General features: G+C 36.4%; 1 protein-coding gene across 5 annotated transcripts in view; it reads left to right on the top strand.

Moving 5' to 3' along the window:
• Positions 1–26,308, top strand: part of SNX13 (sorting nexin 13) — a 133,164-nt gene that overhangs the window by 52,005 nt on the left and 54,851 nt on the right. For 4 of the 5 annotated variants that reach the window (XM_027573209.1, XM_027573210.1, XM_027573208.1 and 1 more), the window contains 3 exons: positions 20,872–20,993; positions 21,081–21,182; positions 22,374–22,462. In XM_027573209.1, coding sequence (XP_027429010.1) covers positions 20,872–20,993; positions 21,081–21,182; positions 22,374–22,462 — 313 coding nt within the window. Of the gene's footprint in view, positions 1–8,374; positions 8,442–20,871; positions 20,994–21,080; positions 21,183–22,373; positions 22,463–26,308 lie in introns of all 5 variants that reach the window. The other variant, XM_027573212.1, reaches the window with a different exon arrangement.

Genomic DNA, 26,308 nt, shown 5'->3' with positions numbered 1-26,308 from the left:
TACCTCACTTACTGAGAATATTTTTTTTCACCTCTTACCCAGATACTCTGTTTTATTTGAGTGCCATGGAAATAGTTTCAGTACTTTTGACACATACCTTATAGAAGTCCCCTCAGTGGGAGAGGAAACCAAAGGAGCATCAATCAGTGGAGAATATTCAGTTTATATATTTTCAGAAGTATATTTTGATGAGTTTGCTTTAAGAAATTTTTGTGAGATATACTAAAATTCTTACTTTATAAAACCCACTTATATACTGCCTCCTCTATGACACAATATTTTGGTCTATAACATTGTATTTAAACTACTCGATTTTTGGGGGTAGCCATTTTATATACAGAAATGACTTAATTTTTGAAAGAAAGGATTTTATGTTTAGATGAGTTTGAAATTTTTTTTGATTAAAAGATTTTTCTACCCACTACACACAAAGATTTTCCTACTAGCCTGTAGCCTCAAGGCAGGAAGCTACATGCCATGGCTATGAGAACACCTTTAAATCGGAAGGTGTTAATTTTCAGCTAACCCCCTGTTCTTCCCTACTTAGGTTCTTGAAATACAATCTTGTACTTTTGAGAATCTTGGAGAATAGAACTTTGCCCTGGGGCTTTTACTGCATTTTTATCTCTGTGTACATAGATGTTTCCTGCTGAGGCTACCCTGTCAGGACTTTTCATCTGTAAGTCAGTTATAATCCTAAGCTTTAGAGTAGGAGGTTAGTTCCTCAACCTCAGGTCATTGGGGAAGCCTGCAGTAATGTTTATGGTTTGAATAATGACCTTACTTGTAGAGATAAATTTGAGTTCCTTCTCCCTTAGTATTAACAGCAGACATTTGCAGAGTAGCCAGCCTTAATTACAAGTGTAGAGTAGCTTTGGAACACAAAAAATAAAGTATAATCACAGTTCAGAAATAGGATTTTATCTCCTTTATTTCATATATATAATGTTACTGAGTATTAGGTATTCATTTTTTCAGGCAACTCATTCTGAGTCAGTCATTTGCTACTTTCTATAGTAACATCATCCTAATGACTTTTTTTTTGCCCTTTGGAAAGGTGGGAATAGGAGTTCATTATAGATGTGTCTGACTGCCTAAGTATATGTTGAAATATAAGAAATTTTAGACCTGGAAAGAACTTTGAACTAGTAATAAGAGACTTCAGTTTGCATTCTTCTCTACTACTTAGCTCTGGAACTATGAGCACATATTTTAAACTTTTTGAATCTTGGTTTTTCTTATATGTGTTAGAAGCATAGTAATATCTGCCCTGTTCTGTGTTCCTCACAGGGGTATTGTTGGCATCAAATTCATCTATCCATTCAACTAATATTTTGTGCTTCCTTTGTACCAACCAGGTGCTGCAGGTACTGCAGTGAATAAAACAAAATCCCTGATCAGTGGAATGTAATGAAAATAATAATTTTGAAAATTGTGAAGGAATTTAGAAATTTAAGTTTTTAATGCCCTCTGACATTTATAATTTCACAACAGAGGAGGAAGCTAAGGTACAGAAAGATTAAATGGTTAGTCCAAGATTATCCAGTGAGTTGGGGCAGAGTAAGAATTAGAATCAGATTGTTCTTAGCAGTCTAGTGTTCTTCCTCCCTTCCCTACCAGAAAATATATTATGATCTAGATTTTTCATTTAGTTTCCCCCACTTTTTTTTTTTTTTTTTAACCTCTCATTGCAATGCTTTCCCTGTTTTTGGTTCCCCCAAACCACTTTTTCTTTACATTTCATGTAATAAATTGTTCTGTTTTTGGTTTTTCCCCCTTTGGTAACATTGTATGCTATCAAGCTGAATATTTAGGTATGGCAGGAAAAGTCAGATTTCTTCCATCCTAGACTGATCTGAATTTATATCTTTGCTTTCTCATTGGCCTTAAGATTTTGGACAAATTAATCAGCTTCTTTTGAACCGTAGCTTACTCATTCATAAAAGATTGATAATAATGAAGTTACTTTTGAGGCTGTTTTCAGGCTAAAAGTGGTATGAAATAAAAGCCCCTGGCATTCAGTAAGGCTCAGTAATTGATAGTGCCATCTCTGTGAATGACTTTATTTTTGTTCTATGTTGGTTTTTTTCTATTACTACTAAAAGGTACGTCTTACAGAGTCTCCCTGTTTTCAATGCTAGTATAAAGAAAATTAGGTCTGTTTACAATCGTTTGAGTACCACTTCAGTCCTTGTTCTGTGCGGTCTGTTGTGTATTCCGGAGCAGACAACAGGAGAGCTACAGTATTGCCGCTGTCTTTCGAGTCACAGTCTTGTGTAGGGGCCCATGAGGTCCTGAAAATGTACACAGAACTGTTTCTTTCCCTTTTGAGTGGTTATAGATTTCATTTTTAAAAGGGCCTATGAATCCAGAAAAGATTTAGAACCACTCAGTTCTAGTGTTCATATTTATTCCTTACCCTGAGGAAACAGTTACAGAGTATCAGCATAAAATGAAATGCTAATTTTGAGACATAACAGGAAGAAAAAGATAGACTTAGAGTCTGAAGTCCTGATTTTCAGCTTTTGTGCTATTATTTATTAAGCTGTATGGTCTTGAATGGGCATAACACATAAATTCTTGGAGTCTGGTGATAACCGATATCTACTTATCAGGTTGTTAGGGTTAAATGCCCTCTCTCAATGTATCACATGTGAGAGAGTACTTTGTAATGATAACACCTTGTGTTAACATTAGTACCTGTTACTCTAGTAGCAATTTGGGGATGGAAACCTTCATAGAGCGCTCTTGACTTCTCTGTGGTAGAGCCTGGGTGTGAACTAGGTTGGAGCTTTAGGGGTTGAATCTGAGATAACCTATGTATTTTTCTCTTCAAATAAGATATTATGCATAAGACCGAGAGTCCTGGGAGATTTGTATAATAATTCTGCCTGTGCCATTGAGTTACAGTGTACTTAAAATTTCTTAACAATGTGTAAAATAATAATGGTAATACTTGTAGCAAACTTAGAATTGTGAGGGGCAAATGAGATGATGTCCATTTCCTGAAGTATTTGTCAACCAACAAGTGGTCTTTTCAGCAAGTTACTTGACTTTCTGTGTCTCAGTCTCTGCATCAGTAAAATGGGATAATTATCCCATGGGGTTGTTGTAATGTTTATCTAGAGGAGTAGTGCATGTCACACACCACAGGATCTAGTACATAGTAAATGTTCAGTGAGTGTTAACTTGGCTGTTACTGTTAATTTTTGTTATATATTACCTTCCTAGGATATATATACACAGATTCTTTGACCTTGTCTTAGTTTCTTCTATTTTTGGGGGGAAGGAACAGGTGGAGACAATATTAAAGCACATAAAATGGAGAGAAATAAAGTAGTCATTTGTGTGGTACTGAGAACAATTTTTATCTACAGGTAGAATGGACCAGAGTAGCTAATGAAGACCTCATGTGGATTAAGGTTAAAACTGGCCTTCAAGAATGAAGGGGGGGGAATCGGAGGGGGAGACGAACCATGAGAGACGATGGACTCTGAGAAACAAACTGAGGGTTCTAGAGGGGAGGGGGTGGGGGATGGGTTAGCCTGGTGATGGGTATTAAAGAGGGCACGTTCTGCATGGAGCACTGGGTGTTATGCACAAACAATGAATCATGGAACACTACATCAAGAACTAATGATGTCATGTATGGTGATTAACATAACATAATAAAATAAAAATAAAAAATAAAAAAAAAACTGGTCTTCAAGAAAGAATAGTGGGATAGACAGAGGGATGAAGGACATGTTAGGAAAGAGCAAAGTTCTGAGAAGGGGAATAAGATTAGTGTGGTTGAAACAATAAGGAGATACAAGTGATCAAGGAACCTTGTTGCTTTCAAAAGTGTGAAATGTGGCAACTATGTTCATCCCTGTTCCGGTTAACCCCAAGATTAGCAGAAGGGAGATACATTCTAATGCCACTGGGTTCTTCCTAAAGGGTTTTCCCATGGCAGGAGGAGGAGGTATGGCTGGATAGGTTTCAATTTTCAGTGGTTGTGATACTAACGATAGCACTGTTCCTGGAACGATGGGGGATATGTTCTGAAAGTTTAACCATTTTTCTCACTAACCATTTTTGCTATAGAAGTAATAGATCCTGTGTTCCTAGACTTGTCCAAAAGGCAAGCACATCACATAATGGACATTTGCAACAGTAAAGTTGTATATACTCTTTTGCCATTTTACATTCTTTGCCATTTGAAAACTTAGCTTAAAACTGACTTTAACTAGAAAGATGATTATTGTCATATTTACTACAATATAGCAAAAACAGGAACCATTAAGTATTTAAAAGAAGGGGCAATAAGTTAATGTTTTTGCATATGTAGAATAGACCAAGGGTTGTTAATTGTATAGTTATATAATTCATATACCATACAGTTTACCCACTTAAAGTCTCAGTGGCTTTTAATATATTTATAGAGTTGTGCACCCTTCATTACAATTTAAGAACATTTTAATGATTCCATGAGAAACCTAGTATCCACTTTTCATTTACTCCCTACATTCCCCCCAAAGTTTCTAGCTCTAGGCAACCACTTATCTACTTTCTATGGTTTTGCTAATTCTGGACATTTTATATGAAGGAAATAATACATTATGTGTTCTTTTGTAACTGACTTCTTTTACTCAGTGTGATGTTTTCAAGGTTTATCCATGTTGTAGCAAGTGTTATTATTTATTCTTTCTTACTGCTGAATAATATTTCATCGTATGGGCATAAACCACGTTTTGTTTATCCATCTGTTGGTGGACGTGTGGGTTCATCAGTTGGTGGACATGGGATTGTTTCCACCTTTTGGATATTATGAAGAATGTTACTATGAACATTCAAATACAAGTTTTTCTGTGGACTTATGTTTTCATTTCTCTTGGATATATAGGAGTAGAATTTCTATGTCGTGTAGTAACTCTTTAACCTTTGAGGAACTTAAAATTGTTTTTCAGAGTGGCTGCATATTTTCACCAACACTGTATGAGGGTTCCGTTTTCTTCACATTCTCGTGTATACTTGTCTGTCTTTTTTTTTCCTTCAAGTTTTATTTATTTAAGTAATCTCTCTACCCCACATGGGGCTTGAACTCATGACCTTGAGATCAAGAATCACATGATCTTCTGACTGAGCCAGCCAGGTGCCCCGTGATTTTAACCTGTCTTTTGGATTACAGCCATCCTAGTGGGTGTGAACTGATATGTCATTATGGTTTTGATATGCATTTGCCTGATAGGTAATGATATTGAGCATCTTTTCATATGCTTATAAGTCATTTGTATAGCTTCTTTAGAGGATGTCTGTTCAGATCTTTTCCCCATTATTAAATTAGGTTATTTGTAATTTTATTATTAAATGGAGTGTACTGTAGTCAATTTTTGTAAATACAATTTTATTGGGCAGTCACACTAGTTTGCATTTTGTCCATGGCTGCTTTTGTGCTACAGTGGTAGATTTGACTAGTTGTGACCCCAGACAGTGTTGTCTGCAAAGCCTAAAATAGTTGCTCTTTGGCTCATTAGAGAACAAGTTTTCTGACCCCTGAAATAGTTGTGTAATCATTACAATATTTAGGAAGTGTTGTTAAGTAGGAAATATTTTAGAATAAAAATCATGCAATATAGTGTATGATTTTGGCTATGTAAAAAACTGTCAATATGCATGCATAGCAAAGAGACTAATAGGAAATACACTAAAATATTAACTGGTCTTTGGATTGTGGATTTCTGGCTGATTATAACTGATGCTGAAAATCAAAAGAAGGAAATCACACTTTACAAAATGGGAGTATTATTACTTTTATAGCCAGAGATAGAAACATTTGGTAATGGGCAATAAAGATCTTTAAGATGGCTTATTTTAAACTGAATTTTCCTGTTTCTCTGTTTTTTACGTTCTTAGGAACATATAAATTTAAGAATCATTTTTTTTTTTCAACTACAAATGACCTGTTTTGTATAGGCAGCCACTATCCCTTTATGTCTTTGGAAAGTCATCCTGGAAAATAATAGAGTGTTTTGTACATGATGAAATAGTGAATGATAGTCAATAAATTCTTGTTGATTGAGTTACCATTTATGACTTACATGTTACCTTTTTTCCCACAGAATTTTAATATATTTCATTATTGAGTCTAGGAATGTTTCATTTGTCAGGTACATTTTACTAGAAATCTTGTTTATTAAAATAGTTAGCAGCATTACTTTAATTTTTCAATACTTACCTAAGAGGATGGACACTTAGCCCCAGGTTATTTATTTTTTTTCCTTTCCTGTAGTTTGTTTAAGGCTTCCCACTCTGTGTTCCTTATACTTAATCTCTAAAATAGGTGAATGTGCTTTATGTGTGTTTCTTTTAAGTTCTTCACTGTATGGGAGCCACATCCTTTAGAACATCTGGATATTTAACTTCTTTGAAGCATTGGGACACAGGATATAGAACTGGACTTCTTATGTAGTGTTATAGTTCACTAAATACCATTTCCTTTAATATGGTTATATAAAACTGCATATCTAACATTTTTCTCCCATTTCTTCCAATTTGTTTGTAACTTTGAGTCAGGAAGTTTTGTGTTCTTATTAAGGTAAAGAAAACAGTGGATTGAAAATAAAGAACCCTGATTTATTTTTTTAAACAAAGCCTTGATCTCACTAGCTATATAATCTAGAATAAGTAATTGAAGCCTGGCGCTGCAGTGATAGGGACTTGTAATTATTTCAGATCCCTTGAAGTTCTAAAGTACTAAGACTCCCTGGTGAGTTTGGTACTAGTCTTGGTTTGTTTTTATTTTTCCAGTCATACCTTGTCCTCAAAACATGCCCTCATATAGTCCGTCATACCTTACATTTTGAGTACCATTTGGGGACTTATTTCTTATAGTGTCTAATGTTGCTAATTAGATTTAATTTACTTAGGAATTAAAGTACTTTTCTAGTCTGTTATTTTACTAGTAGGAGGTCTTAGAATAAGATGATAATAAAGTTTTTAGACCTCTTATATTTCTATGTGGTCAGAAAGAATGCTTCATTTCAGACATAAAAGACATTTAGTAGACTAATCTTTTTTTGATGGTTAAGTCTTCTATCAGTGAAAACTTAAAAATTTTTATTTGATTATCCCAATGACTGCTGTTCTTTATAGAATGCGGAAAACAATAAATTTGTAGTTTTAGAAGTCTACTGTAAGTTTTCTGAAGTGTAAATATTCCCACCGTGGTTGATTTTAAGCTATTGTCAGGAAGTCACTGAAAGTGCAACTAGAAAAGAGATGTGCACATTTGGCCTCCCCACTCCCACCCCACCCTCCCGCACCGCAACTGGGAAGAGGTGCAGCCAGTGAAGGGAGCAGACAGGTTTGTAACCATCAAGCAGTGAGACTTGTTTCTTTGTGTGGTTGCTAATTTAGCTCTTATAAAAGAGGAATTTTCTATATATATTTGAGGATTATGGTAGAGAATAATAATAAATTTCATGCAGGTTCAGGAATGCTGTGAAAAAAATATTCCATTATACTTATCCTTATAATTTGATTTTAAAAGTAATTTTAAAAGGGAAACAAAGGTGTTCTAGAGAGGTGGTTATGGTAACGTATTTATGAGTAAATTGAGGTTGCAAGAAGGGTGATTCTTTTAAAGGATTTAGAAGCAAGTTTATAATTCTTTGCCTTAAAAATCTCAAATTCTGGTGATTAACATAACAATAAAAAATTTAAAAAAAAATCTCAAATTCAATTTCAGGCTGAAGCTTTTGACACTGTAACAAAGTGTTCCCTCAAGGGCTCCTAAATGATGGAAACAAGTAAAGGTTTATGTATTATAAAGAGTATATCCTTTCTAATAGGGAATTATGAGGGGGAAGTTACTGCCTGATTCAATGGCTCAGGGAAGAAGGGATTCTTCTTTAGCACACCACCTGCTTTCAGCAAAAAATGTCTGTGGATCCGTTGATCAATAGCCCTCTACTGGAGTAAGACTTTTCTCAAAACCTTCTCAAAGATCCTTGCTTGTTAAAATCTATCCAGAAAAACTAGGAATTTTACTATAGTAAAGTTTTTTTTTTCAAAAATGCGTATTTTTTTTTACATAGAGGATAAAAGAACTCATATATAGGAGATTAATATATATTTTTATAAATTTATGTGATTGGTTATTATATTTCCTTTATTGATTAATATATCTTTAAAAAGCCTTTAAAAATATCCCTTAAGCATGTACACACTATGCAGTATACAGTGCCATTCTTACTGTTTTCAAATAAGGTCTTAGTAGTCATTTCTGAGAAAAAATAGTGTGGCATCAGGAATATAACATTTATTATAAGATTGTTTCTATGGGAAAATCAGTTTTTACCTTTATCATTTTGATATAAAAGACCTTTTCCAGGAAAGTACTCTGCCAAGAATGTGAAGATTACCTTTACTGCCAAACAGCTACCCACTTCTATAGTCAAGCAAGTCTACTACATGGTGACCCTTGCATATACCATGCTCATTCCCTTCTTTTGCTCATTCCTTTCTTTCTCCCTTTACAGTTACATTCATTAAGATTTGTTTTAAGTGTAGCCGCCTTATTTAATCCTTTTAAATTATAACATATCACTTAATCACCCTCTACTTACTTTTGTATGTGGTTATTGTCAAACAAAATTTTAAGTTATTTTTGGCATGGTCCCAGTTCTGGACTACTGTAGTAGCAGTTCTCTTTAACTTAATTTAGTTAGCCAGTATTCTCCATTCCCTTTTGAAGACATACTGACTCATGCCCCTAGTATTAAAGCTAGGCGAAGAGACCACTCTCTAGTACTTCTGTCCACTTCTATGCCTGGGTCCTGTCAAAATCTGATGTACTTGGTCCCTGGTGTGATCTTAACATGTGTGATTTAGAGGAGAAAGATAATCAGTTATGTTAAAAAAAAAAAGTAGTATTTGTTTCTGAACCCATGTATCCCAGTTACACTTTTTATTATAATCATCACTTAATTTACTCTTACATAGTTGGAAGAAGCATGAGAATGATGGCAAGGTAGTTTCTGTAAAAACTAAGGCATTTGCTTTGGAATTTTACTCAAGCTAGTTGATAGATTGCAGTTGATTCAGGTGTGCAGAAGACAACTAACAAAATATTGGTGGAAAAGTCTTGAAGTACTCTGCATTCAGATTTGTTCACAAATGTCTTTAGTTGTCATGCTATTTAAAAGAAACTGGACACCATAACTGTTGCAGTGTTGTAATATTTTATTAAAGACAAAAGCCACATTAATATCACTTGGCAAGTGATGCAAGGTCTTATGTTGAAAGATTTGTATGATTTTAGTTAAAATGAAATATATTCATGACTCCCTCTTTTGTCAAATATTTTGATTTTCTTCTCAGTTTCCCTGTACTGTGTGTGTGTGTGTGTGTGTGTGTGTGTGTGTGTGTGTGTGTGTTGCACATGCTCTAATGGGTATTCAGGTAATATAATCATGGACTCTTAAAGCTCTCAGTGTCTTTAGAGAAAACAAACCCTGGGAAGTGATGTGATTTGCTGAATTTCACAACAAATGAAATGGTGAATCTTTTACTTGAATTAAGGGCATATATGCCAATCTAATGCTCTTTTACAGAAATCCTTAATTGATTTGGGTGTGTTTTTTGCATTACTGATGCTGAGCTGCACACTCCTTTGCAAAGATGGAACCAGTGAAGCAATTTATATAAATCTCATTGCCGGCCCACATATTTGGGATATTCATTGCATTTTTTTTTTTTTTTTTGGTATTAGCATTAAATAGAGATTTAGAGAGGCAAAAGGAGCTCCTCACTTTGTGTTCTGTTTCAGAACTTTAAGGAGTAAAGAGACTGTCCTATGCACCTCATATTGCCTTTCTCCAGGCACCCATTAACCGTGTTTTTGACCCTGAGAGAGGAATCAGTAAATCACTATGTATCGAGTGTCTCCAATGTTCAGTACATTATTTAGCCACAGGAGATACCACTATGAATAAAATGAGCATGGAATAAAACAGATGAAGTCTCTGGTCCTGAGATTTTTATCTCAGCAGTTGTATTTATCTCTACTAGTTGAATTATTTAACTGTAGGTTGTAAGTGCTATAAAACGTGAAAAATTTGGTGCTATGAGATCCATACCTCATCCGAAGGAATATGGCAGAGGGGGGGCGGCGAGGGGTACTGAAGGCTGCCATGTGTAATAGATATTTTAGATGAACTCTAAAGTAAGTGGGAACTGTCAAGTCAGTGTGGGGGAAAGAAGGGAAATGTGTGGAGATTGGGCAGGGGTGAGCATATTTGGCAGAGGGATTAGCCTGTCCAGAGGCTCTGAGATATGAAGGGGCTTATTTGAGAAATAGAAAGAAAGCTTGTGAGTCAGCAGAACAGAAAGGAAGGAGGAAGGTGGAACTGATGGTGATGAGGAAGTAAGCCTGGTCCTCCTGGGCATGCGAGATCTTTAAGAAAGTATTCATGCTTAACCCGGAGATTGATGGGGAGGTATTGAACCGGTTTTGAATCTCGTATTTTGTACTATCATATTTGTATTTTTATTTTTTTTTATTTTCTTGTTTTTTACATTTTACCATCTTTTTTATTGTGATAAAACATGAGAATTTTTAAAAAGATCACTCTGGCTGCTCTATGGAAAACCGAATGGAGGGGAGACAAATATGGATGTGGGAGACCATTTAAAATAAAAGGCCAGGAATAGAATGCTGGCATTAGGGATGGAGATAAAGGCATGCAAATATATGTTCAGAGAGGTACACTTGTTTGCTTTTTGCTTTTGTACTTTAATAAAACCTCATTACTTGTTTGCATTCCTAGTTAACTTCCATAATTCTCGCAACCATTCTGTCAAGATACATAAGCTTCAGGGGCCTGCTATGAATTTTAGATTTTCAAGGTAGGGTTGAATATATTACTTATTCTCTTGGTCATTTAGGAAATAATGCTCTCCTGTCTTTAAGTTCAGGAAAGGAAAGCTTAGTAATAAAATGAAAGTGTAGGTAATAGGATTTATTGTAATAATCTGGGAGTTTTTTTGTTTGTTTTGTTTTTTTTTAAATTTTATATTGTTATGTTAATCGCCATACATTACATCATTAGTTTTTGATGTAGTGTTCCATGATTCATCCTTTGTGCATAACACCCAGTGCTCCACGCAGAATGTGTCCTCTTTAATACCCATCACCAGGCTAACCCATCCCCCCACCCCCTCCCCTCTAGAACACTCAGTTTGTTTTTCAGAGTCCATCCTCTCTCATGGTTCATCTGCCCCTCCGACTTACTCCCCTTCATTCTTCCCCTCCTGCTATCATCTTCTTTTTTTTTTTTTAACATATATTGCATTATTTGTTTCAGAAGTACAGATCTGTGATTCAACAGTTTGCACAATTCACAGCTCTCACCATAGCACATACCCTCCCCAATGACTATCACCCAGCCACCCCATCCCTCCCATCCCCCACCACTCCAGCAACCCTCAGTTTGTTTCCTGAGATTAAGAATTCCTCATATCAGTGAGGTCATATGATACATGTCTTTCTCTGATTGACATTTCAATAACACCCTCCAATTCCATCCACGTCGTTGCAAATGGCAAGATCTCATTCCTTTTGATGGCTGCATAATATTCCATTGTGTATATATACCACATCTTCTTTATCCATTCATCTGTTGATGGACATCTTGGCTCTTTCCACAGTTTGGCTATTGTGGACATTGCTGCTATAAACATTGGGGTGCACGTACCCCTTCGATCCCTAATTGCTGGATCCTATGGTAGCTCTAATTTCAACTCTTTGAGGAACCTCCATACTGTTTTCCAGAGGGGTTGCACCAGCTTGCATTCCCACCAACAGTGTAGGAGGGTTCCCCTTTCTCCGCATCCCCGCCAACATCTGTCATTTCCTGACTTGTTAATTTTAGCCATTCTGACTGGTGTGAGGTGGTATCTCAGTGAGGTTTTGATTTGGATTTCCCTGATGCCGAGCGATGTTGAGCACTTTTTCATGTGTCTGTTGGCCATTTGGATGTCTTCTTTGGAAAAATGTCTGTTCATGTCTCCTGCCCATTTCTTGATTGGATTATTTGTTCTTTGGGTGTTGAGTTTGATAAGTTCTTTATAGATTTTGGATACTAGCCCTTTATCTGATATGTCATTTGCAAATATTTTCTCCCATTCTGTCGGTTGTCTTTTGGTTTTGTGGGCTGTTTCTTTTGCTGTGCAAAAGCTTTTTATCTTGATGAAGTCCCAATAGTTCATTTTTGCCCTTGCTTCCCTTGTCTTTGACGATGTTTCTAGGAAGAAGTTGCTGCGGCTGAGGTCGAAGAGGTTGCTGCCTGTGTTCTCCTTTAGGATTTTGATGGACTCCTGTCTCACGTTTAGGTCTTTCAACCATTTGGAGTCTATTTTTGTGTGTGGTGTAAGGAAATGGTCCACTTTCATTCTTCTGCATGTGGCTGTCCAATTTTCCCAACACCATTTGTTGAAGAGACTGTCTTTTTGTCATTGGACATTCTTTCCTGCTTTGTCAAAGATGAGTTGACCATAGAGTTGAGGGTCCATTTCTGGGCTCTCTATTCTGTTCCATTGATCTATGTGTCTGTTTTTGTGCCAGTACCGTACTGTCTTGATGATGACAGCTTTGTAATAGAGCTGGAAGTCTGGAATTGTGATGCCGCCAGCTTTGCTTTTCGTTTTCAATATTCCTCTGGCTATTCGGGGTCTCTTCTGGTTCCATACAAATTTTAGGATTATTTGTTCCATTTCTTTGAAAAAAGTGGATGGTATTTGGATGGGGATTGCACTGAATGTGTAGATTGCTCTAGGTAGCATTGACATCTTCACAATGTTTGTTCTTCCAATCCATGAGCATGGAACGTTTTTCCATTTCTTGGTGTCTTCTTCAATTTCTTTCATGAGTATTTTATAGTTTTCTGAGTATAGATGCTTTGCCTCTTTGGTTAAATTTATTCCTAGGTATCTTATGGTTTTGGGTGCAATTGTAAATGGGATCGACTCCTTGATTTGTCTCTCTTCTGTCTTGTTGTTGGTGTATAGGAATGCCACTGATTTCTGTGCATTGATTTTATATCCTGCTACTTTACTGAATTCCTGTATGAGTTCTAGCAGTTTTGGGGTGGAGTCTTTTGGGTTTTCCACATAAAGTATCGTATCATCTGCAAAGAGTGAGAGTTTGACTTCCTCTTTGCCGATTTGGATGCCTTTGATTTCTTTTTGTTGTCTGATTGCTGTGGCTTGGATTTCTAATACTATGTTGAATAGCAGTGGTGATAGTGGACATCCCTGCCGCGTTCCTGACCTGAGGGGAAAAGCTCTCAGCTTTTCCCCATTGAGAATGATATTCGCTGTGGGTTTTTCATAGATGACTTTTATGATATTGAGGTATGTACCCTCTATCCCTATACTCTAAAGAGTTTTGATCAAGAAAGGATGCTGTACTTTGTCAAATGCTTTTTCTGCATCTATTGAGAGGATCATATGATTCTCGTTCTTTCTTTTGTTAATGTATTGTATCACGTTGATTGATTTGCAGATGTTGAACCAACCTTGCAGCCAAGGGATAAATCCCACTTGGTCGTGGTGAATAATCCTTTTATGTAGTGTTGGATCCTATTGGCTAGTATTTTGGTGAGAATTTTTGCATCCATGTTCATCAAGGATATTGGTCTATAATTCTCCTTTTTGATGGGGTCTTTGTCTGGTTTGGGGATCAAGGTAATGCTGGCCTCATAAAACGAGTTTGGAAGTTTTCCTCCCATTTCTATTTTTTGGAACAGTTTCAGGAGAATAGGTATTAATTCTTCTTTAAATGTTTGGTAGAATTCCCTTGGGAAGACATCTGGCCCTGGGCTTTTGTTTGTTGGGAGATTTTTGATGACTGCTTCAATTTCCTTAGGGGTTATAGGTCTGTTCAGGTTTTCTATTTCTTCCTGGTTCAATTTTGGTAGTTGATCCATCTCTAGGAATGCACCCATTTCTTCCAGGTTATCTAATTTGCTGGCATAGAGTTGCTCATAATATGTTCTTATAACTGTTTGTATTTCTTTGGTGTTGGTTGTGATCTCTCCTCTTTCACTCCTATTTTTGTTGATTTGGGTCATTTCTCTTTTCTTTTTGATAAGTCTGGCCAGGGGTTTATCCATCTTGTTAATTCTTTCAAAGAACCAGCTCCTAGTTTCGTTGATCTGTTCTACTGTTCTTTTGGTTTGTATTTCATTGATTTCTGCTCTGATCTTTATTATTTCTCTTCTCCTGCTGGGCTTAGGCTTTCTTTGCTGTTTTTTCTCTAGTTCCTTTAGGTGTAGGGTTAGGTTGTGTATTTGAGACCTTTCTTCTTTTTTGAGAAAGGCTTGTATTGCTATATACTTTCCTCTCAGGACTGCCTTTGCTGTATCCCAAAGATTTTGAAAAGTTGTGTTTTCATTTTCATTGGTTTCCATGAAATTTTTTTAAATTTTTTTATTGTTATATTAATCACCATACATTACATCATTAGTTCTTGATGTAGTGTTCCATGATTCATTGTGCATAACACCCAGTGCTCCACGCAGAATGTGCCTTCTTTAATACCCGTCACCAGACTAACCCATCTCCCCACCCTCCTCCCCTCTAGAACCCTCAGTTTGTTTTTCAGAGTCCATCGTCTCTCCATGAATTTTTTTAATTCTTCTTTAATTTCCTGGTTGACCCATTCATTCTTTAGTAGGATGCTCTTTAGCCTCCATGTATTTGAGTTCTTTCTGACTTTCCTCTTGTGATTGAGTTCTAGTTTCAAAGCATTGTGGTCTGAAAATATTCAGGGAATAATCCCAATCTTTTGGTACCAGTTGAGACCTGATTTGTGACCTAGGATGTGATCAGTTCTGGAGAATGTTCCATGTGCACTAGAGAAGAATGTGTATTCTGTTGCTTTGGGATGGAATGCTCTGAATATGTCTGTGAAGTCTATTTGGTCCAGTGTTTCATTTAAAGTCTTTATTTCCTTGTTGATCTTTTGCTTAGATGATCTGTTCATTTCAGTCAGGGGGGCGTTAAAGTCCCCCACTGTTAATGTATTGTTGTCAATGTGTTTCTTTGCTTTTGTTATTATTACCTTATATAATTGGCTTCTCCCATGTTAGGGGCATAGATATTTACAATTGTTAGATCTTCTTGTTGGATAGACCCTTTAAGTAGGATATAGTTTCCTTCTTCATCTCTTATTACAGTCTTTGTTTTAAAATCTAATTTGTCTGATATAAGGATTGCCACCGCAGCTTTCTTTTGGTGTCCATTAGCATGGTAAATGGTTTTCCACCCCCTCTCTTTCAATGTGGGGGTGTCTTTGGGTCTGAAATGAATCTCTTGCAGACAGCATATTGATGGGTCTTGGTTTTTGATCCAATCTGATAGCCTGTGTCTTTTGATTGAGGCATTGAGCCCATTTACATTCAGGGTAACTATTGAAAGATATGACTTTAGTGCCATTGTATTGCCTGTTAGGTGACTGTTACTGTATATTGTCTGTGTTCCTTTCTGATCTATGCTGCTTTTAGGCTCTCTCTTTGCTTAGAGGACCCCTTTCAATATTTCTTGGAGGGCTGGTTTCGTGTTTGCAAATTCCTTTAGCTTTTGTTTGTCCTGGAAGCTTTTTATCTCTCCTTCTATTTTCAATGACAGCCTAGGTGGATATAGTATTCTTGGCTGCATATTTTTCTCGTTTAGTACTCTGAAGATATCATGCCAGTCCTTTCTGGCCTGCCAGGTCTCTGTGGATAGTTCTCTTGTCAATCTAATGTTTCTACCATTGTAGGTTACATATCTCTTCTCCCGAGCTGCTTTCAGGATTTTCTCTTTGTCTCTGAGACTCGTAAGTTTTACTATTAGATGTCGGGGTGTTGACCTATTTTATTGATTTTGAGAGGGGTTCTCTGTGCCTTCTGGATTTTGATGACTGTTTCCTTCCCCACGTTAGGGAAGTTCTTTGCTATAATTTGCTGCAGTATACCCTCTGCCCCTTTCTCTCTTTCTTCTTCTTCTGGGATCCCAATTATTCTAGTGTTGTTTCATCTTATCGTATCGCTTATCTTTCGAATTCTGCCCTCGTGATCCTGTAGTTGTTTATCTCTCTTTTCTTAAGCCTCTTTATTTTCTATCATTTGGTCTTCTGTATCGCTGATTCTCTTCTCTTCTGCCTCATTTATCCTAGCAGTTAGTGCCCCCATTTTTGATTGTATCTCATTAATAGCCTTTTTGATTTTGACTTGGTTCGATTTTAGTTCTTTTATTTCTCCAGAAAGCGTTTCTCTAATAACTTCCACGTTTTTTTCAAGCCCAGCTAGTATCTTTAAAGTCATGATTCTGAACTCTAGGTCCGACATCGTACTAAGGTCCATATTGAGTAGGTCCCTGGCAGACGGTACTACCTCTTGTTCTTTTTGCTGAGGTGATTTTTTTCGTCTTGTCATTTTGTCCAGAGGAGAGTAGATGAATGAGAGAACAGAATGCTAACAGGGTAACAACGTCCCCAGCAAATATACTCTATACAAATCAGAAAAGACCTGAAACCAGGCGACAAGAAAGGGAAAGAAAGAAAGAAGAGAAGAAAAAAAAGAAAGAAAAAGATAAAAACAAACAAAAATAGTACAAAACAAAAAAAAAAACAGAATATGATCAAATATGATCAGGCTAGTGCATAGATCAGTGCCACACACTAGATTTTGGGCGTATTTGGTCTGTTAGAAGAAAGTGCCTCCTAAAATTTTAAAGGAAGAAAGACTTACTTATGTACAAAATAAGGGTTGATACAATGAAGGGATGGAAGATGTCTGTAAAGATGAAAATTATAAAAGATTTTAAAAAAGGAATTGTTAAGAAGTTGTTTGAAAAAAGAAAGAAGAAGATTTAAAAAAAAAATGGGAGAGAATGTGATCAGGCAGGAGACTAGAACAAAGCCATACACTAGAGATTTAGGGTATATTTTGATCTGTTAGAAGGAACTGTATCTCAAAATGTTAGAGAACAACATATATCTATGCCAAAAATAAGGGTAACTACTATGAAGGGATAAAATATGACTCTAAAAATGAAAAATAAAAAATGTTTTTTTTTAAAAAGGGATTGATAGGATGTAGGTTGAAAAAGGGAAAAAGAAAAATTAAAAAAAAAAACAGTAAAAAAAATTAACTTTGAAAAACTAATGAATCATGGTAAAAAAAGCCATGAATTCTATGTGCAGTATTCCCCTAGTGCTGGGGAGTTCTCCCGTTCTCCTTGATCGGTAAACTTGGTCTTGGCTTTCTGGCTGTTCGTGCTGATCTTCTGGGGTAGCGGCCTGATGCCGTTCCCAAATGTCTTTGCCGGAGGCGGAATTGCCCCGCCCTTGTGCGTTCGGGCTAAGCAAGCTGCTTGTGTTTGCTCTCAGGAGCTTTTGTTCCCTGCAAGCTCTCGGTACAGCTTTGGAGGCCCAGGGTGAAAATGGTGGCCTCCCAATCTCCGCCCGGAGTACCTGAGAACTCGGGGCCCCACTCCTCAGTGTGCCCCCAGAGAAATGTAGTCACTCCCGTGTCCCTGGTCTCCGGCCACACTCCGTGCTCACCCGGCCTGTGACCGAGCGTTTGTATCTCGTACCCGACCCCGTGTGGAGTCTCCAAACCCAGCAGATCCCTGCGGTGCGCTCCCGGGCCGCTCCTCCCCGGGGGAGGAAGGGGAGTCTCCTCCAATCTGCCTCTTGTTGGGTCCCTGCTGGAGGAGCAATGGCCCGACTGGGCCGTTGATCGCAGTTTATGGCAACCCCGAGCTGAGATCCCGTGCCTCTGCTCCGTTTCTGCAGCCGGCTTCCCTGCTCCGATACCTGGGAGCTCTGCCGCACTCAGGCACCCCTGGTCTTTCTGTGACCTCGAGGCTCCTGAGACCACACTGTCCCTCGAGGGTTCCACCCCCCGCTTAGCCACTGGAGCAACGTCCCTCCCTGGAGCCGACTTCTAAAAGTTCCGATTTTGTGCTCCGCGGCTCTAGCGCTTGCCGGAAGCGGCAGATGCCCCCTCCCCCGCTGTCTATCCTCCCGAATATCGCCTCGGATTCACTTCTCCGCATGTCCTACCTTCCAGTAAGTGATCGCTTCTCTGTTCAGAGCGTTGTTGCTACTCTCTTCTTCGGTCTCCTGTTGAGTTCGTAGGTGTTCAGAATGGTTTGATCCCTATTCAGCTGAATTCCTGAGACCAGACGAAATCCAGGTCTCCTCCTTCTCCGCCATCTTGCTCCTAATCTGGGTGTTTTTATTAGAATAGTTAATCATGTGGGGGAATAGTTTAAACAAAGTGAAAAAGAGCCTTGACTATAAGCGTTCATGGATGGTTTAGTTGGTTGACCATCCAACTCTTAATTTCGGCTCAGGGTCATGAGATTGAGCCCTGCCTTTAGCTCTGTGCTCCATGTGGAGGCTGGTTGGAGTTCTCTCTCTTCCTCTTCCCCTCCCCCCACTCTCATGCTAGCATGTGTGCTCTATCTCTCAAGTAAATCTTTAAAAAAAAAGAGCCTTGCCTATAGTCATAATTTAAGAATAATTGGTACTAAGAGTTCTAATAGAAAGCTACATGTGGATCAATCGAAGAAAATGTGGCTATTATATAAATTGAATGACTTTTTAATTGAGTTTTCTATTCATGTTCCATTTATTACATATTTATCAGTACATTCTAATTTTAGGAAGTACTTAACTGTCATCAGAATATTTTCAAATTTTGTTAAGACAAATACTACTGGAAACTGTTAGTAGATGTTTTCCTAATTTACAAAGGGAAGCAATTTACTACTGTTGTTCTTTTCTTCTTAACCTAGAAAAGTTCCTTTGAGTTGAGCAAAGGGAAAATAATGATCTTAGGTAGAAATATAGAATGCTGTTCCTGGTTTTCTCCACCCTCAACATATTTGTATATTGAAAGTAGAAATCCCTATTTCATTTTACTTTTTTTTTAAAGATTTTATTTATTTATTTGACAGTGAGAGATACAGCGAGAAAGGGAACACAAGCAGGGGGAGTGGGAGAGGGAGAAGCAGGCCTCCCGCGGAGCAGGGAGCCCGATGCGGGGCTCCATCCCAGGACCCTGAGATCATGACCTGAGCTGAAGGCAGACATTTAATGACTGAGCCACCCAGGTGCCCCAAGGAAATCCCTATTTTAAATTGAAAATAAATTTTATGTATTTGCATTGCTTGTTTGTTTTCACTTATTGTCAATGTTATTATATCATCTGTAATGAGTTGAGATGGGTTTAAAATGCCTTCTAAAATTAGTAAGTTTTATTTTGTTTGAGAATTTCAATAACTTATATAAATAGCATTATTCCCTGAAACGAGGCAGATGTAATTTGAAAGATTACGTATTCAGCTTTCTTCTAAATTTGTTAGAATGACCATTTGATGGATAAAACGAGTAATGGCCTATTCCAATTGAATTCTGTTATAAAATTTTTAGATGTGGACAATTTTTTACAAATAATTTATGTAAAGACTTTTGAAAGATGCTTATACAGATTGTGTTTTTTGTGTTTTTTGTTTTTTTAATAAAAAAAAAGGAGACTAGAGACTGCTAGGTTTAAGTTTTTATTTTCGGTTTTATGTTGAAGCTGAGTATTGTCACCAAAGTTAGAATATGCTTATATACTATGGCTCTTGTAGTATTTTAAGTAATGTTAATCCCTTTTCAGATCCCTGAGTGCAGTTTACTTTTTTAAGGTTAATTTCTTTTGTGTTCATGTACTTAGTAATTTACTTTCTTCCCACGTACGTAACAAAATTATAGCGTGCATTTGAAAAAATATGAGTGTTAATAACTTGTGTTTTTATTTGAAAACAGGCATCTGTTATATTCCTTAATGCCATCAACACCTTTAAGTTTTCTCTCAAAATGCAACAATAATCAAGTTAATTTCCTCACTAGCTTCTTTATTATATATGTTTTGGTAAATAACATAGTGAATTATAGTATACTTTTTCTTTGTTCCTTTGTTGCCCAGCATCTTTATGAATAGATTCTTTTATCTATTTGGTATGTTCCTAAAAAGGTAAATTAATTTGAGTGCTAATTTAAGGAAAATCGCACAGAAAAAAATACTTATTTAAAAATATCAATCCAAGGAGAGGTGTAAACTGTTTTTGGCTTACCTGTTTTATTTGTTACTGTTTCACTGATGTACTAAAGTAGCAGTGTTTCTTGAGGTTTGTTACTTTTAAGATAGAGTAATAGGTAACTTAATAAAATTAGTTATCACCTTTTTCATGGGTAGTGTGGTATTTTGTATCATTCTTTAAGCCATTTCTGTGTGACTATAATTATTTTAAATGGTCAAGTTCTTAAGTGCAAGTATCTGCAAACAGAAACCATTTAGACTCATACCAAAGGTATTTGGTTCAGAACTTGGGCTGAACAACTAAAGAGAAGAATGTAGAGAATTCAGAAAGGGTTCAGAAGGAACCAAGAAATGTCTCAAATGCTCTTTTAAAAGCAAGCAAAAACATTCCGAATCCCTAATGTATTCTTCTGTCTGGGTGAGAAATATATGATATACCTGGTGTCAGACTCATTTTAGATTTAACTGGAAAAACATTTTTTTCATTATATTTTAAGTACTTAGTATTTTAAAGCTTTGGCACATAAAATACTTCAAATAATATTGTTCAAAGACTTTGTCAACTAGATTTGATATACCTTGGGTCTTGTGAAAGGGAGGACTAAGATGTAATTGAAATTAAGTAAACAAAATCTCTGAATAAATTCAGTCTCTGTGATAATCATGTTTATTAGTCATTAAAATGAATTTATACTTTTTGATTAAAAAAGCATTTATATATGCTTTTATCTAATGTGTTTTTTATAAGGTCAAAAGAAATAGACTGGCAGCCTTATTTTACTACACGTATTGTAGATGATTTTGGCACACACCTGCGAGTATTCAGAAAAGCTCAACAGAAGATAACAGAGAAAGATGATCAAGCAAAAGGTAATATCTTTATTCCCTTTGAAAATTAGGATTTTAAAATCTGTCTTTCTTTATCATTCTGTACATCTTGTTCTTTTCTTTGTGCAGGTACAGCAGAAGATCTTGTGGATACCTTCTTTGAAGTTGAAGTTGAAATGGAGAAGGACGTTTGCCGTGATCTAGTGTGCACTTCTCCCAAAGATGAAGAAGGTTTTCTTCTCAGTTTAACTCTTTGGAGAACAGTAACTGTTCAGATTGGTTAGAGACAAGTTAGCAGAGCCGGGGAACAAAATAAGGGTATTGGGTGAAATTATTCTTACAGGATAGGTAGCATAGTATAGACAGTGTCACTATTCATCTCTTATTTTTTAACTCTTAAAAGTAGTTTCCAGATTCTTTTCTCTTTTTTAAAGGTCATCTTTAACATTTAAAGGTGGTGATTAAAGATTACTTCTTTTAAAATATAGCAGGCACAAACAATTTATAATTGTAAATTTACTTTTTATGGTCTTTAGTAATTTATCTTCTCCATACCTGTTACCCTAAAATATTTTCTAAGAGAATGAGTGTAATGATTTCAAATATAGTTTATCGAGTCGAATGGACTTGTCTTTTCTTTGAGAGAGGTTAGACTGGATAAGCTTTAGCTGAGGAGGTTGTCTTTTCCTAGTTTTGCAGCCTCTCAGAGTCTTTGCTACTTAGCACAGTTTTGATTAACAGGATCAGCTATATAATTCTATTCCCAGGAGGTGTCAGCATATGAACTACAGAGAAGTAGTTCTAGTTGTGGAAATTGTTTTCTTCAGTTTTTAAATTGTGCTCTTCTTTCCCCCCTTTTTTCTTCTTTCCTTTTTATATTTACGTTGCAATTCAATTTTTAATTGCCGTTTCATTAGCACTGGCATGAAATAACAGCTAAGTATAAGAAATAGTTATAGTGAGGTGCAGTACTTTTCATGTAAATCGAGGAAGTAGTAAAATAGAAGAGCATGCTCTTTTTCTTTTGTTATTACCTACCAAGATAGTGGAGGTTCTTTCTTGAAAGAAGAATTACAGGTATATTTTAAAATATGCAAATAACTTTTAAGTATGCTAAGATAATGTGTACTAGAAGTGTAGAATACATGGTACAACCACAACTGTTTAGGGGGAAAACACTTTGATAATAGAAGTTTCTCAGTGATTCAAAAACAAGGTAAAACTGAGCAGAATAAAAAAAAATTAGTTTGATTAATGAATCGTTACTGTTTGGAGAATAATGAAAAATTTAACCAATACCGATTTGTACTAATTATTAAAATAATAAGCTGCTATAATTGGGAAACTACTTATTTCAGCCTTTACAGTCAGTGGAGATTTGATATTTTCTAATGTTATTATAGCTACCTTTTTCATTTCTAGGATTCCTAAGGGATTTGTGTGAGGTCTTATTATATTTATTGCTACCTCCTGGAGATTTCCAGAACAAGATCATGCGATACTTTGTCAGGGTAAGCTTAAACTCATATCAGATAAATGGCTATAAAGAAATTTAGCATGGTAATTCTCAAAATATTTGGTTTCATGACCCTGTTAAATTCTTAAAAATTATTGAGGACCTCAAAGAGCTTTAGTTTACATGGGCTGTATTTATCAACATTTACTGTATTATAAGTTAAAACTAAGAAATTTTGAAACACAAGAATACACAAGCACACATTCCATTAGTTGATTTCTATCATCACACCATCATGGTCCTTTCTGAAAATATCATTGTGCGCTTGTCTCCTTCCATCACCCAGAGATCCCTTTACAAACTTTGAGAACTGCCTGACTTAGAGGTAGATACAGGGATTTTTGAGTTATAACAAAAATATGTTTTAAATTTTAATATAGCTTTACAGATAAACTTACTAGAATTAGGCTAATTGGGGCACCTGGGTGGCTCAGTCATTAAAGTGTCTGCCTTTGGCTCAGGTCGTGATCCCGATCGAGCCCCGCATTGGGCTCCCTGCTCAGCGGGAAGCCTGCTTCTCCCTCTCACACTCCCCTTGCTTGTGTTCCCTCTCTCGCTGTCTCTCTTGCTGTCAAATAAATTAATAAAAATCTTAAAAAAAAAAAAAAGAATTAGGCTAATTAAAATAACACTTCTGGATAGAAACTTTAAAAAAAACTAGGCAGCTAAGATTCTGCTTCTTATAATTAGAAAATGAGTAAGTGGGATGAGAACAGTAGTCTTGGACTTTTTATTCCCCCTCTATAAACATAGGAATAAAATTCTATATACATATGTAAAGGAATAACATTTTTGTTTTGATTGCTGGTTATGATTGAGAAATGCTAGGTAGCTAGCTACAACCTTTATGCTGGTTGAATGGGTAAGATCAGAGTTTCTAATTTATATGAAAGTGAACGCTTAGGATCTTTTTGTCTACCATCCAGCAAAATAGATACCAATTCCTGAGGTGTGCTTTTATGCTTTTATGTTATTATTTAAGCAATATCACACAATTTCTTAGTACCTACCTAACTCGAGTTCAGTGTACTTCTCAAGTAGGGTAGTGGTGCTGTGAATTGAGTAGTAAATGCTTGGTTTTAATGGGAAATGTCTGATAGATGATGTATTGTTAAGAACAATTATTTGGGCTAGTCGTTATCAAGGGCAGTAAATACCTGACATGTCTATCACTAGATTCACATCTAGCACTGAAGGAAGACACTGCTAATCAGTTACAGTACTCATTCCTGTTGAATATTTGTTTGGCAGCAGAATCTTTGTCTACCTGGTACACTAGACAGCCACTGCTGGGCAGTGTCTCAGCAACTTTCATATGGCTGGCAAACTTTTCCCTCTTGAAATTTTGTCTTTACTTAGGTTCCATGTCATTGCTGTCCTGAGTTTTCTCCTCCTTTGGTCTCCTTTTTAGTCATTTTTACATGTTTTAACTCCTCTTGTATTTAACTTTTAAATATACAAGTTCTTTAGGCCTGGGCCCTCTTCTTGCTCACCTATTCCTGTGTCTTTAAATAACACCCAAGTGCTAGTGACTTTCAAATTTATATCTTTAGTACAGACTTTCCTTCTGAGCTCCAGGTGCCTCTGACCAGCTGGCTGCCCAATGAAATCGCCATTCGATTGACTCAGAGCCCTTTTAAACTTTAAATGTTCAAAATGGAAATCTTACTCTTGTTTCCATGTCCTGTCTTGCCTTTTAGTCTCCTCTCCATCCTAGTAAATGCTGTGACCATCCAGCAAATATTTCCCATCTCGAGTTCTTCCAGAAGTTTACAAGGCCATATATGATGTGGCTTTGTTTACCTCTCTGGCCTTTGTGCCATGCTGTCACAGTATTCCAGCGATGCTATCTTTTCCAACGTAGGGCCATCTCATGCTCCTTTTTTTCTGGTCAAAATGATTCCCCTTATTCTCTTGGCTAAATTGTATTCACCCCTCATATCCCACTTCCTCAGAAATATCTCCCCTGACCACCCAATCAAGTCCCCTCATAATTCCCTATTGCTGTAGCCAAGTACACAGTTCTTTTCCTTCAAAGCATTTACCATATTTCAATATTATAATTTGGTTGTTGTGTTTACTTACTTGATGCCTTTTTTTTCCCCCACAGTAGTACTCTAAGGCCCATTAGGACACAGGCCATATCTGTATCATCATTATCTACTTCATGGTTATCATGGTGCCTGGCACATAGCACATATCCAATCAGAGAATTAGTTTTAATGAGAGGAAACCTATTTGCCCTTCTTGCTGAAGGTGCACATGCTACTGCAGCTCCTGGAGATGTAGCTGACTCTTCAGGAGACGTGTGACCTGCCTTGTTACATGAGGTTATTGTTGAAAGCAAGTAGTGTTGGTTACTTATTTATTTATTTTTATTTTAAAAGATTTTATTTATTTATCTGACAGAGAGACACAGCAAGAGAGGGAGCACAAGAAGGGGGAGTGGGAGAGGGAGAAGCAGGCTTCCCGCTGAGCAGGGAGCCCGATGTGGGGCTCGATCCCAGGACCCTGGGATCATGACCTGAGCCGAAGGCAGACGCTTAACGACTGAGCCACCCAGGCACCCCCACAAGTAGGGTTTAAATAAAGAGCAAATATGTTTTGTTGTAGATTGTAGACCAATCTTGTACACCAATATTTCGTATCTTTATGTTTGAATCTAATTGTGTATAATTATAGAGTCCTGCATTCAGCAAATCAGGTTTTTCTCTCTTAACTTGATAATTCTTTATCCGTTTTCTTTTGTTGGTAATTCAAGTTTTCCCAAAAGATGTTTTTGTTCAGATTAAATAACATATTAAAGAGTTTTTACTTCTTTCCTTTGTATGGATCCTTTATATGGATTGTACAAATCGTAGTATTTGACTGTAGTAATTGCTATTTAATCGTCTCTGCTTTCTGTCCATTACTAAGTTTTATTTAAAGATTCATGGCCTCAATGACTTTGTAGCTTTTAAGCCTTCATATTTGACAGCTGGTGCTTGTCTTAAACTAGAAATTATATGGAAATGGCTACTTATTTTGGAATATTTAGAGCTCTCACTAGAACCTGTGTAGGAATTGTTGAGTCATATGATTATATCTTAACTAACCAAACCCTTTCATGAGGCAAATTAGAAGATAAAAGTAATTTTCTAAGACAGACTGACTAATTGCATTGACTAATAAGCACTAAATTTATTCACATGTTTTTTTCTTACTTTGCAAAGAAAAGTTCAAGAAAGTTTTGTTTATGAATTTTCTCCTTACAAAGCACATTTTAAAACTTGAGCATATGTGGCCAGAGATAATTTGAAGGAAAGAATTATGTAAATAATATAATTTTTTAAGATGTTGGAGACTAAAAGTCATCTTGAAAGAATAAATAATTCCTCCTAATTTTAGAATGGAAGATGTCTCAAAAGATACTTCTAAAAGTTATCAGAACCCTCCCACGTCGGACGTAGGGATTACTTAAAAATCAATTAATTAGTAAAAATAAAAAAATAATGAGAGGTGCCTGGCTGACTCAGTTGTTCGAACATGCTTCTCTTGATCTTGGGGTCATGAGGTTGAGCCCCACATTGGGTGTAGAGATTACTTAAAAGATGTGAAGACAAGAAAATAATTATAATACAAAAAAAAAGTTACTGGAACCTTCATGAGTGCCTTTTGGAAATGTTAATTCATCATTGGGTAATAGTTTTCAGAGACTTAAACAGCTTACAAAAGTAGAGTTTATATAAAATATCTCTCTAAAGGAAAATAAAGTGAAGCCTACCTTTTATGAGCTAAGTATGCCAGAAAATGGACCAGATAAAGATCTTGATAAAAGGAATAAATAAACTGGTCTTTTAAT

The sequence above is a fragment of the Zalophus californianus genome, chromosome 12 (genome assembly GCF_009762305.2).
Source record: "Zalophus californianus isolate mZalCal1 chromosome 12, mZalCal1.pri.v2, whole genome shotgun sequence".
NCBI lineage: Eukaryota > Metazoa > Chordata > Mammalia > Carnivora > Otariidae > Zalophus > Zalophus californianus.
This window is presented reverse-complemented; position numbering and strand designations above follow the sequence as displayed.